The sequence below is a fragment of the Myotis daubentonii genome, chromosome 5, assembly GCF_963259705.1.
Source record: "Myotis daubentonii chromosome 5, mMyoDau2.1, whole genome shotgun sequence".
In the NCBI taxonomy this organism is placed as follows: Eukaryota; Metazoa; Chordata; class Mammalia; order Chiroptera; family Vespertilionidae; genus Myotis; species Myotis daubentonii.
The window spans coordinates 104,769,469-104,782,627 of NC_081844.1; the positions used below are offsets into that span (position 1 = coordinate 104,769,469).

General features: G+C 50.8%; 1 protein-coding gene across 5 annotated transcripts in view; it reads left to right on the top strand.

Moving 5' to 3' along the window:
* The window catches only part of DOCK2 (dedicator of cytokinesis 2), a 367,699-nt gene that overhangs the window by 309,139 nt on the left and 45,401 nt on the right, over positions 1–13,159 (top strand). For all 5 annotated transcript variants that reach the window (XM_059699147.1, XM_059699148.1, XM_059699152.1 and 2 more), the window contains 2 exons: positions 9,717–9,865; positions 12,477–12,562. In XM_059699147.1, the coding sequence (XP_059555130.1) occupies positions 9,717–9,865; positions 12,477–12,562 (235 nt within the window). The remainder of the gene's footprint in view (positions 1–9,716; positions 9,866–12,476; positions 12,563–13,159) is intronic.

The following is a 13,159-nucleotide window of genomic DNA, read 5'->3' on the forward strand; positions in this document are numbered from 1 at the left end:
ACATTGCCAGATTTTCCGGGGGGGTGGGGGGGGGGCTGTGTGTGTGTGTGTGTGTGTGTGTGTGTGTGTGTGGTATGTCTGTGTGCATGTGCACGCACACAAAACTCCTATTTGAAAACCACTGTCATAAAGAAATACCATCTCTGCCGTTTTTTTTAGAGGAGCACGCCTTTCTCAGTTTATCTTCTGTTTCTCCATGTTGGATAAGGACAGGGATATAAGAACTATTTTATGTTTTATTTACCATTATTCTGCGTTAGGGAAAACACATACACACACACACACACACACACACACACACACAAAAGCATAATACAAGCGCAGGCCTACCTGGTCACCAGCACCTGGGCTCAGTCAGGGTCAGGGGCATGTGGAGGTGCAGCTGGGCAGGGAGCAGAGTGAAGCAGATGCACCAGCCGGAAGGGGCCATCGCCGCTGGGCTCTGCTGATTGCTGTCCCATTAGAATGCCAGGCTGATGTTGTCACAGCTTCTAGTTTGTCAGAAGAAGCCAGGGACCGGGATTTTAAAATGCATTTTCCAATGTATGAATATTGATAACTAATTGAAAGTCTTTAAAACCTTGAATCTGCCCAGCGAAACACGGGGCCCAGGTTTGGTTTGCATATGAGTTTGCATTTTTGCTACAGCAGCAAAGACTAGGTAAAGCCCTGGTGAGCTTCGTTCCCCAGACCCACACCCCTGGCGTTGCCAGAATAGCAAAGCCCGGACCTGCGCTTTGTTCGTCTGCAGCTCTCTACACAGCCTGCTCTTCCCTGAATGTCCTTCATTGTCGTTGTTTTGCACACACAAGATTTTATTTAGATATAGAGGGTGTTTTGGCAGGCTTTCCTGTGCTCCCAATTATGCTGATGAATGAAAAGATGTTACCAAATATTCCACCTGCTTAGAATCACAGAATATCAGAGCTGGAAGGGCCCTTTAGAGATCATATTGTCCAGCATTTTTCAAACGTTTATTTTTAGCCCAGGACCAATAAAAAATATTTCATGCTCAGTATGTAAATTGGATGGAAGCTGAGCTATTGTCATTGAAGTGGGGTCCGGCCCCACAGCCCTTATAATAGGCGGCTCCTGAGCTCCCCACGTGGCCCCCTGCGGATTTTCTGGGGAGAAATCCCGAAACACTTCAGATAATAGTTTGAAGCTACAGTTGTGGTCTAACCCGGCATTTTCCCAGTGAGGAAGCGGAGGCTCTGAGGGAGAGAGAGGTGCGGCCAAGGTCACAGAGCGGATTAGAGGGGATACGGACAAGCACGCTGGCCCGAGTATTTGTCCTGAAGTATAACAGACTCCTTGCTGCTTGCGAACCCCTGCAGGATGAATAATGCAATGAAAAGACATACTTGTCAGGGTTTGGGGGTTGCAAGAACCAGACACTGGCTGAGGCTGCCTGGATCCTTACTTATGGGAAGGATGAGGAGAACCAGGCTACGAAGGACGGGGCAGGTGGTGACTTTGCCTTCAGGATGTTCCATTCCTGCATCTCTGCCAAGGATCCAGCCTCCAGGGGACTCCATTCCTTGGCTGGCCTCTCCATTGCTGCTCCCACCAAACCCACATCCATCGAGGGAGGCAGAGTTTCTCAAAATAAAACGTTTCCCCGCTTATGAGAGGTCAGACAAAGCCGCCGATGTCCAGTGCAGAAGATACGAGCAAAGGCTGCTTTTACAGACAAGGCCACCCACCTTCCCTCCTGGCCTGGCCTCCCAGGAAGAGGAAAATACATCATCAGCCTGAAGGGGTTTGCCTGTTGCTCATTAGTTACCTGGCAGCTCCTCCCTGCCCGTTTCCCTTGGGGACAAGAGAACAGAAAGGCAGGGTGAATGGATGGCTCCCCACGCCCATACCCACGCCCGCCCACCCCATCCCACCCTGGCATTAGCATCTTCCTCCCGCATGCTAATGAGCTGAACCTGCTAATCCAAACCAGGACGAATCCCTGTGGGCACTGGGGGCGGGTGCAGTGAGAACACGGCATTGGGTAATGACAGGTTTCCAGGTGCAATTCCACAGAAGCCCAGACAGGGTGGAGCTCAGAAGCTGTCTGTAGCCAACACTGAGTGCCCGCACAATAGCTTCTCTCCCTTCTCCCTGGCTACCTGAGCCCCAGTCTTTCACGATCACAATTTGCTCGGTTAATGATGTCCTCTAGCAGGCGACACCCTGTGACCCAGCTCTCTGGCTGATGAGAATCAGCAGAAACACACCAGCTGGGGCTACAGGAAGACATTTTTTTTCCAGTTAAGACAAAAGGGAGTGGGACAAATTCAATGAGCACAACACGTTCTTTTGCCCAAAGACGCCTGAATGTGCAGTGTCCACTCAAAGCCCCAAAGACAAGGTCACGTGATAAAGGTGCAGGAGCAGCTCTGGAGGAAGCACCAAACCAGCGCCCGCCCATTTAGCCACGGTACTCAGGCGTCTATTCCTGCGTCACTGCCACATCCTCTCATTCAACCCCCGATTTTCCAGGGGAGGTCACTGAGGCCCAGAGAGGCACAAGGACATTCCCAAGGTCAACAACAAATCACTGACTCAGCTGAGCAGAAAGAACCTTGACCCCCAAGTCCAATGCTCTGACAGGAATTTTATTTCAGAATATGCATATTATTTTCAAAGGCTGTGAAATAGCAAACTTACCATGTTTTTCAGAGACTCCTGATAATGAGTAGATCATAACGCATGTTAAGTTTTCAATTTTGTTTTAATACCCAAAGCAATCAGGGCATCATCACCATGATCATCAGTATCATCCTCTTCTTCTCATCAGGAAAGATTTGAGCAAGCCTGTGATTAGGAGATAGCTAATTGCAACAATAATCTCAGGCTTGAAGATTATTTAACATTCTTCAGGGGAAAGTCTAGACTAAGTGCGTGCGTGTGTGTGTGTGTGTGTGTGTGTGTGTGTGTGTACTTTTGTGAGATATGGTAGGTGCAGGGAAGACTTGATGGGGAGAAGGACCACATGTTGCTCTGGGACCTGCCACTAAAGGGTTAATGCCATTTGTGGTTTTGGGTCCTAGGAAGATGCCAAATGCAATGTACTTTCCCTGAGAGTGTAGCATCCTAACATTTGTTTCTGCTTGGAGTAAAGCAATGCACATTTTGTCAAAATGACTTTGCACTTGAACACCCCACATTCACCCCACATTAACATCCGGCAACTGTGTTAACAAACTGCAGCGGCTGGTGTCATGGCCTCACTTGTGGGAGGTTGCTTCTGGCAGAGCTGTGAGAGCAACTGGGTCATTACTTTTTAAGCATCTACAGAGCACCCAGCATGGCACTAAACTCCAGGGTAGGGAGGGAGAGTTGGAGAAGTATGAGGTGCAGTCACTGTCCCGCCAGGAAGAGCCACCATCTAGAGCTACAAGTAGAACAAACTAAAAATTAAAGGTCAAACCAAGAGTATGTTCTTGAAGGTGAAATATGTGGTCAAAGCTCAGGAGTTCAGGCAAATGGGAGATACGTCAGGACAATAAGGAGGGATAAAGGACTCTATCAGGATAAAGGACTCTTGAGTTAGACCCCTAAGTGGCCCATGTCAGGACCAAAAGAAAGGGGGAAAGGGCAGGCATTTCGGGAGAGCAACCAGCCTAAGCAAGCATGGCTTCCTGGGGTTGGGAAGAAGCTGCTGGGAAGAAATAGGAAATGGGATTAGAGAAGCATCTATCTATCTATCAATCTATCTACCCATCCATCCATTCATTCATTTATTCACTTATAAACAAAAACTGAGCGCTGTGGTATGTAGAATAATAGCTCCCCAAAGAGGTCCACACCCTAATCTCCAGAACCTGTGCATATGTTACCTTAAGTGGCAAAGTGGATTTTTCAGGCCTGATTAGGTTAAGGTTCTTGCTGATGGTGAGAGTATCCTGGACTGTCAAGGTACAACCAATGCAATTACAGAGTTCTTATAAGTGAAAAAGGGAGGCGGGGGGGGGGGGGAGGAGAGGTTTGAAGAAGCTACATTGCCAGCTTTGAAGAGGGAGGAAGGAGCCATAAGCAAAGGAATGTAGGTGGCCTCTGAAGCTGGAAAACGGAAGGAAACCGATCCTCCCTAAGACCCTCCAGAAGGAACTCAGCCCTGATTGTACTTTGATTTCAGCCTAGTGAAACTCATTTCTGACTTCTGCTCTCCAGAAGTATTCTGTATATATAAAAGCCTAATATGCAAAGTGTCCCCTCGGAAGTTCAACCAAGAGATGGGGAGCTCGATCGCTCGCTATGACATGCGCTGACCACCAGGAGTTGGTGTAGAACAAAGGAAGGCCCCTGGCTGGCAGCTGAAAGGCCCCAATTGGCCCTGATTGCTGGCCAGGCCTAGGGACCCTACCCATGCACGAATTTCATGCACCAGGCCTCTAATAGGGTAACAAATTTGTGTTGTGTTAAGCCACTAAGTGTGTGGTGATTCACAGCAGCAGCAACAAGAAACTAACACATGTGCCTCTAAATGCCAGGCACTGTGCCAGTGGTGCAGGCTACTACTGAAAACGGGTGAGAGGTTCAGGGACTCATGATGGTCACGCTGAATAGTGACACACTCATTGCAGAGCTATTGAATGATGGTTGCAAATGGGAAATAACTGTAGAGCAGAAGCATGGGGCAACCAGAGAGTCTATAAAGGAGACTCCCCCACACACAGCGAGTGTGCTGAAGATGGCCTCCCTGAGGAAGAGGCGAGCCCTGTGCTCCAGACTAGCACCACCCCATGGAACTAGAATGTGAGCCCCCATCTAAATTTAAACGCTCTAGTGTCCACATTTTAAAAAGTAAAAGAGAAAGAGTGAAATTAATATTAATAATATATTTTATTTAACCCCGTTTCCCAAAGTATTATTATTTTAACATATAATCGACACAGACATTATTGAGATATTACCTTTTTATCCCTAGTACTCGTTCTTTGAAATCTAGTCGGTTTTATATTCTTATAACACATCTCAACTTGGACTCAAAGTACACATGTGGCTGGTGGCTTCCATATGGGCTAGAATGACCTTACACAATAGTAGGGTTTACCTGTGGGGAGGGGGTCCTGTGGGGGGTAGGTTCACAATGGAAAAGGTGTCAGGGAGAGGGAGGGAAGAGCATGGTGGACAGAGGAGGGTGTGTGTGCGGGCCCAAGTTGGGTGAGTGTGTGCCAGAGGAGTGGGAGTCAATGGAGGGAGGGCAGGCAGGGGAGAGAACGAGGTAGGCAGTGGAGAGGGAGCATTGCCTGCAGGGCCCATGCTGAGAGCAGCAGACCATGGAAGGTGTAAACTGTGGCTCAACATGACAGATTGAGGCTTTGCACCTGCCTTTCAGGACAGATTATAAAGTATTTAGATGGATAGCGAGGGGTTGCAGGGTTGTGAATGTCAGCCATGGGAGGCAAGATACATCTATCCTGACCCTCTCCCCAGGCCAGCTCTTTACCCCAGAAGGGAACAAAGAAACTGACTGGCCTGGAAGTTCATGAAAAGCCGCAGCCGGCTCCATGAGGCTGGCGCATGTCTTTCATGCTTTTCCCAGAGCCCAGCCCAGGCTGAGCTCAAGGCACTGACAGTCACCAAGATCATCATCACAGCCAGTGTGGACACTACGGAGCCTCTCTAATAAGCAGGCGCCATGCAAAGCCCTTGTTTATACTAAGTCTTTTAAGCTTCTCAACAATTCTACCAGGCAGGGAATGTTAGTACCTGCATTTCACAGATGAGATAACAGAGGCTCAGGGAAGGTAACCCACAGGCATACCACACGGCCATGGGGCCCACACAGCCACGGAGCCCACAGAGTCAGGGAGCCCACACAGCCACGGAGCCCACACAGCCATGGGGCCCACACAGCCACGGAGCCCACACAGCCATGGGGCCCACACAGCCACGGAGCCCACACAGCCATAGAGAGGCAGGGGCGGAATCCTCATTCAACAGACATCAGGTTGTGGGGTTCAGCTTCTGCAGGGCCTGGGGCAGGGCACATTCTCGGCGATGAGAGAGAGCTGACTGCCCATCTCCAAGCAGTGCTGAGGGACCAGGGATCTGGGTTCTTCCCTCCCAGTTTGAGCTGAATGCGTGACCTTGGCTGACCAGCCCAGCTTTCTTTCAGAGTCCTCAGGAGGCCACAGCCCTGGGAAATCCAGGGATCCTAGTTGCCCTCCTTCCTGCTCATTTCCGAGGCTGTGCCAGGACCAGAGAGCCCTATACTCTCAGCTGGAGTGTCCCTTCTGTCCCATCCCTCATGCGGCCGGTGACTTGCCCAACTCCATTCTCACGAGGTCCCGGTGGTCTCCCCTCTCTCTCCTCCCCTCCCTTTCATTTAGCCTTCCTTCTTTCTTCCTATTTTGCAAGATCATCTCAGGGCCCTCAGACCCTCGGCATTCATTCTCACCATCTCCTCCTGAGAGGGGCGATAGAAGAGGCCACCTCAGAGATTGTCCCGAGGCCGGAGGACACAGGCCTGCCTTCCACCCACCTCTGAAGCTCCTGTGCCTCATCGCCGCGTCTTTCCCCAGCCTGCGCAGCTCAGCGTTCGCATTTATCCCGCTGGCTTATTGGCATTTTAAAAAGCCTTTTCTAATTGGCATCTGGTCCCAGTGAGATTCCGCTTCCATTATATGAAAAAGACCCTCTCACCAATTCCCTTCCTTTTTTTCTTTTTCAAATATAGCAGCAGGTGTCTGTTGAATGAGGATTTTTATCCCTAAAAAATGAGTTTGCACTCCTTTAGCCACAAATGTATTCTGTGTGTTTGTGTGTGTTTGTGTGTGTGTGTGGGTGTGTGTGCACGCACACACACACCTGTGCATCTATGTATATGAAGACACGCACATAGTTGGGTTGCCTAAACACAAACCTGTTGTGCTAAAATTCCATATCTGATGTAAACGAGTAAAATTTCTCCATGGGGCATTGAAGGGGCCACTGAGATCACACCGTGTTCAGAGATCAGCATCTCCCTCTCTCCTTTCTTCCTATTCTTCTAAATATCAACTGACTGCAAAGAATGCAGCTCTAAGAAGTCCCTGGCCCATGGCATGCCTGCTCTTTATTTTAAACCCCCTTAATACATCCTTCTCATACCCAGTGCCCTCCGGTATTCTAAGGCCTTTGTTGCATAAGCAATTTCTCTATTCCGTGGTGGCTTATCTGACAGTTTCCCATTTACCTTCTACTTATTACCGCACTTGACTTTGAATTTTAAAAACCCAATGTGGGTTTAAAGGATCTTGAAGGACGAAATCAGAAACCTAGATTAGCAATTACTATAAAGCTGCAAGAAAGTAAGATATTTTTTTTTTCCTATTTGGGCAAAAACAAGGACTTGAGGCTCGAGTGTAATCCAAATGCATCACATAATGAAGCTGATATCCTGGGAAAGTGTCTTTATCTTTCACTCACTCTCTGCCTGACTTTACCATTTCATTCTCACTAACCGGATAGATCCCTAGGATGATGCTTTTTTATCTGAATTCTGGGGAAATACTTCGACATTAAGCCCCATTTAGGTGGAATGAAAATGCATTTTTTTTGCTGCCTTCCCTCTTGTCTCCTTTTTTCAGCTTTCATTGAAAGCCACAGCGCCAGGCTCCATGCCATACTACCTGAGCCTCTGTGCCTGGGAGCTCTCTGCCCCAGGGGGAGACCACCTGTGTTAGTCCTGACAGTGGGGAGAATGGCTCTTGGCTCTGAACCTCAGGGGGAGAAAGAGGAAGCTGCTGATGAAACTGGGGGTGTCAGTATCAGCGATAGGCTGGCTTAGATGTGCTTGCCCTCGCTCCCTGGGGTGTCATGGGGTCCCCAAGGGCCCATCTGCCTTCCCTCTCTGCCAGTCCGATGTGTGTGCTGAGGACTGGGCTCAGTTCTGCTCAGCAAGGCTGCTCTTCGTAGTTCATTTTGGCCAAACATCACCACAGCAGCTTACACTATATAAAGTGTGCCACCTGCCAAGCACTGTCCTGGACACTTGCTACCTAATAATCCATTTACTCTTTACAACAACCCTATGAAATAAATACTACTCTTCTCCCATGTTACAGATGAGGACACTGAGGCCCCGTGAGATGAGACAACTTGGCCAATATCACATAGCGGGTTGACGGTGGAGTCAGTGAACAGAGTCAGGCAACCTACCTACGAAAGCAGTGCCCTTAGCCACTGGGCCACACTGCCTGGGCACTGATTCTTCCGGGTGCTGTGCTGAGTACACACACACATATTTTCACATGGTCTTCTCTACAGGGGGGCATTGCTATTGCATTTTTATAAGATGCATATACAAATCAAGAGCTAGAGAGTGCAGGAGTTCAACAATTGTATTTCCTTCTTCAATGGGCATTAATTGAATATCTGCTGCTAGAGGCCCGATGCACAAAATTCGTGCAAGAGTAGGCCTTCACAGCCACAGCGGCTGCCTGGATCCATCCCTTGCAGCTGCGGCTGCCTCCATCCCGCGGCTGCAGCCCCGGCTTCATCCAGAAGGACATTCCCGGACACACGTCCAGAAGGATGTCTGGTCTAATTAGCATATTATGCTTTTATTATTATAGATGTCTTGTGCTCACTGCCAATGATATAATGGTGAGAACAGACATGGTTATTACTATCACAAAGCTCTTAGTGGGGGAGGCAGACATTTGTCAAATGATTCCACAGCCCGGCTGGCATGGCTTAGTGGTTGAGCGTCAACCTATGAACCAGAGGTCACTGTTCAATTACCAGTCAGGGTACATGCCCAAGTTGCAGGCTCGATTCCCAGTGTGGGACATGCAGGAGTCAGCCAATCAATGATTCTCATCATTGATGTTTCTATCTCTATCTCCCTCTCCCTTCCTCTCTGAAATCAATAAAAATACATTTTAAAAAATGATTCCCCAAAGAAATGGCATCGTTGCAAACTTGGGTGAGAAGACAGAACACAAGGACCCAGTGCAGGTGTGTCTGACCAGCCGGGGGTGGGCTGGGCATGTGGCGGGGGCTGTGCTCAGCACATCCATCCCGTGGGACCCACCCAGGGGAAGCCAGGTGGTAATAAGGTGGGGTGTTGGGGTGCAGCGGGGAAAATATTATCAGCCAAGGAGCAAGGTATGCACAGGCCTGGCAGTGGAGGAAGCGAGGTGAGTTTGTGGAACTGCAATAGGTCAGCGTGCCTAGGTGCCAAGGGCGAGGGGAGGGGCTCAGGAGTGGCCAGAAATGAGAAGCTGCGGCTCCTCTGGCCCTAAAGCAGCACTTGAACCCAGACCCTTCCACCGACTGCACTATGACAGCTGGTTCTCAGCAGCAATTTTTCCTTTTCTTGTTTCATGAAACACTTGATAAAAGCATGTTTTCCAAATCTCAGAAACACGGCTTGTTGCAGGCAGGCATACTTTCCATGCCCCTGTGATTTACTGTCGCTAACATGCTCCGTCCGGGGCCCTGTTTTCGAAGATCGACGCAGGTGAAAACCCTTGTAAACAGTGGCGTGCTTTCCACCCCGCTGTTATCGCCCTTAATAACGAGCTCGTGGGGATGATGCATGCGCCTCCTGCAGGAGTTAACGTATGTAAAGTGCTCAAAACGGTGCCTGGCTCCGGGGAAACAGCGGTACGAGCGTGAAGTATTGTTTTCAGCGTGCTCCTTCGCTTTACCGTTCCCCCAGGCGCGGTCTGAACGAGGACGCCCATCATGCCGCCTGTTTGACGTGTCCTGCCCCTCTTCTCTTCCAGGCCAGAACAAGATCTGCTTCATCCCGGGCATGGTCGGCCCTATACTAGAGATGACACTCATCCCCGAGGCCGAGCTCCGCAAAGCCACCATCCCCATCTTCTTCGACATGATGCTGTGTGAATATCAAAAGAGTGGGGATTTCAAAAAGGTAAAAAAACGAGGCTGGAAACTCAGCCAGCATTCCTAATCCCCCGCGCATTTCCTCATCATGCTCCCTCCTTCCATCTGCCCGGCTCCATCCCAGGCCTGACGGGAGGCACAGTGGGGACAGCGCTCCGCGCCCGGAATGAGCTGGCAGATCGGATTTGGTCTGTATTTTATCACGCTCTCCTGCCCGAGGCCAAGATTAAAATGTGCTTTCTTGCTGTGCATGCGCTGAGTCCCTTTCTCAATCGTGTGAGAATCCTGCTTCCCTGCCTTAGTGTTCCCCAAGGTGTACCCAAAGGCTCCCCTCCCCCTGCCCATCTCACACCTGCCTGCCTCTGTCTGGCGCTTCCTCTTCCAGGATGACTCGAAAGATCTGTAGATTCTAGAAAGAGAGACCCTGCCTGGTGTCGCCCTCAGCCATGCACCAAAGGCTGATGGGGACAGAGGCCTGTCGCTCAGGGGGCACCCATGGACCCCCTTGGAATGGGTGGCTTCCCCAGCAAGCAGGGAGTGAGCAGCTGGGGAAGGCCAGGTCACGGGGCCAGTGTTTTCAGTGACAATCCTGCCAAATGTGAAGGACGGGGACCACGTTCTGGGCCCAGCCACTCTAGAAGCTTCTGACAGTGGGGTACACACCCACTTCCACAGGAGGCTCACCCAGTGTAGGGAGGCTGACTCACAGGCCCGGCAAGGCTGCCTTGGTGGTGCCCTCAGGTCTCACCCTCCTGTCCTCCCTGCCTCACCTTCTCTCCTGCATTTACCCCCAACTGGGCTCCTCCCCTTCTCCCCAGAATTTCTGCCTCATTCTATACCATGTCTTGCCCTCAGATAATTTTTCTTAAAATGGGTACTTAAAGGGCAGCAGATTCCAAACAGTTTTTCCTAAAGTTCCTCGGGCATCTGACCCCCCACCCCCACCCCGGCTCATTGGTTCTCTAACCCTCAGCCGGCATTCAGCGCCCTCCTTGCCTGACCTCAGTCAAGCTCTCCAGCCTTTTCTCATGCACTGTGCCCTTCACATGTCCCCTCAAAGGTGTGGGCACCAGCTGGCTCAGGAGGTGGCCTGGGACAGGTGTGCGATGGTCCTGAAGAGGGATGAGCTCCAGGCCTTTTGGGGTTAGGCCCGGACAGGTGCTTGGTGGCCTCGTGTCCTCAGAGGCTGGCCTGCAAAGTGATTTTCCAGCCCTAAAGGATTTCCTTACTGTGACAGCCCCATGACAGGCACCCCCCTGTTCTCCATGCACAGGGTCAGCCTTGGGCTCCTCGTTCCGGGCGTGTGCTCATTCTAAGCATGTTCCCCAATTGCTTCTCTTCATTCCTCTCTTATCAAAAGAGACAGGACAATCAGGCTGACTAATGGGGCAGCTTCCCGGTGGACAGCAGCTGCTGCGCGTGGTGGTTGCTCAGCTGTGGGATGAGCAGCCCTGGCATGGCTGTTTGATTCAGAGGAAGTGGCCCAGGAAAGGGTGGAGGCAAGGCCCCCAGGAGCCACAAGCAGTCCCGATGGCTGGATCCAGGATGAACTCCAGAATTGGGGTCTGAAATCCAGACGGCCTCGTCACCCGGCTCCGCACCACCCGCCCCCCGCCCCCGGCACCCTGTAATTTCCCTCCCAGCAGGCGCTTCTGTGACGCCCAGTCAAGTGCTTATTTACCCATCAGCACCTCTTCTCCAAAGGAGAGTTCATCTCCTGAGGAATCGTGCCAGCATCCACCACTGAGCAACTCAGACAAGAAAAATGCTGCTTTTCTCGGCAAAGTTGCTTTCCAGGACCTCTCAGCAGGCGTAACAATAACCTCAGCCATCATCACCAGAGGACAGAGGCCGGCCGGTGCACACCTGGCCCTGCGCTCCCGAGGCTTTGCACATGCCGTCTCCCTGCCCCCTAACCGCCGGGCTATAGTGCCCCAGTTGTATTTACAGGGGATGACACGCTGTGGCCCCACAGGGCAGATCTGTCTGCTTTATAAACCATGGTTTATGGAATCCAGGGTTTATGGAATCCAGCCATCCCTATCTATACGGACCATTTAAGGCTGCTTTTGGGCCACAACAGCTGAGGTGAATAGGTGGGGCAGACCAACCAGCAAAGCCTGAAATATTTACTCTCTGGCCCTTTGCAGAGAATGTTTGCTGAGCCCTGGTTCAAACTATGACTGAGGATTAGAAAGACCTACTCCTTTTCCTCCAGTGGTGGAGGGAATGGAGGAGGCAAAGCCAGACGGCCTGACCTCAGAGCCCACTCCTGCCCCAGTCTCAGCACAGTTGACATCTCTAATCAGGAGGGCCCCGCCCCTGACTCTCTGCTCTCTCTCCCTTTCGCCTTCTCTCTCTCTCTCTCTCTCTCTCTCTCTCTCTCTCTCTCTCTCTCTCTCTCTCTCTCTCTCATGCCCTCTCTGTGCTACAGCCCTTACCATCTACCTTCTCTCTTCACTCTCTGGGAACTCCCAAAAGGCACATGCAATATCCTGTTTCATTCTGCATTCCCAGGTCCAGCCCTAAACCTGGGAGGTGATGGGTCCTCCCTAACCTTTTGGTTAAAATAATGAACTAATTTCAACGTCCATCCTCCTAACGATGTGATTGTTGATTTTCGTCTCTGCCTTCTTCAGTTTGAAAACGAAATCATCCTCAAGCTGGACCACGAGGTGGAAGGCGGCCGAGGGGACGAGCAGTACATGCAACTGCTGGAGTCCATGTGAGTTCAGTGCCCAGGGCTGCAGGGCTCTATCCTCCCCTGGAGGCCAGCCTGGAGGCTCAGGGGCACAGAGGAAACTCCGGTGTGGGGAGAAACCTCACACCCCTCGCTGGCGTGGCCACTGCTTTGATGGTGATCGAATGGGAGAGATAGAAAGAAACTTTGCTGTTGGGAAGAGGGAACTAGTCTACCCACAGGTTCATCCTCATGATCTTGGCTGCGGAATGATTCTCGCTGTTCTCCTGTCTTCCTTTTCAATCGATGACAGATATTGATCACGAGCATCACATCCGCACACATGCAGTGCTCGGATGCCATGCTCAGCACCCTGCCTGCATTGGCTCGTTTAGGCGAGTTTACTCTTTGGTCCCTACTTCGCAGAGGGGGCCCTGAGGTTCAGGAAGTCTCTTGTCCAAGGGAACGAGGACAAGTCAGTGAGTGGACAAGCTGGGACCCACGCCTGGCTCTGCTTGACCCAGCCATAGACAGGGCACAGCTCCCAGAAGCAGAGGACTTGGAGACAAGTGATTGTTCTGTTTTGTTTAGTTTTGTTTTAACAGCTTATAATTTGCATACCATACAAGTCACCTAAGTGTA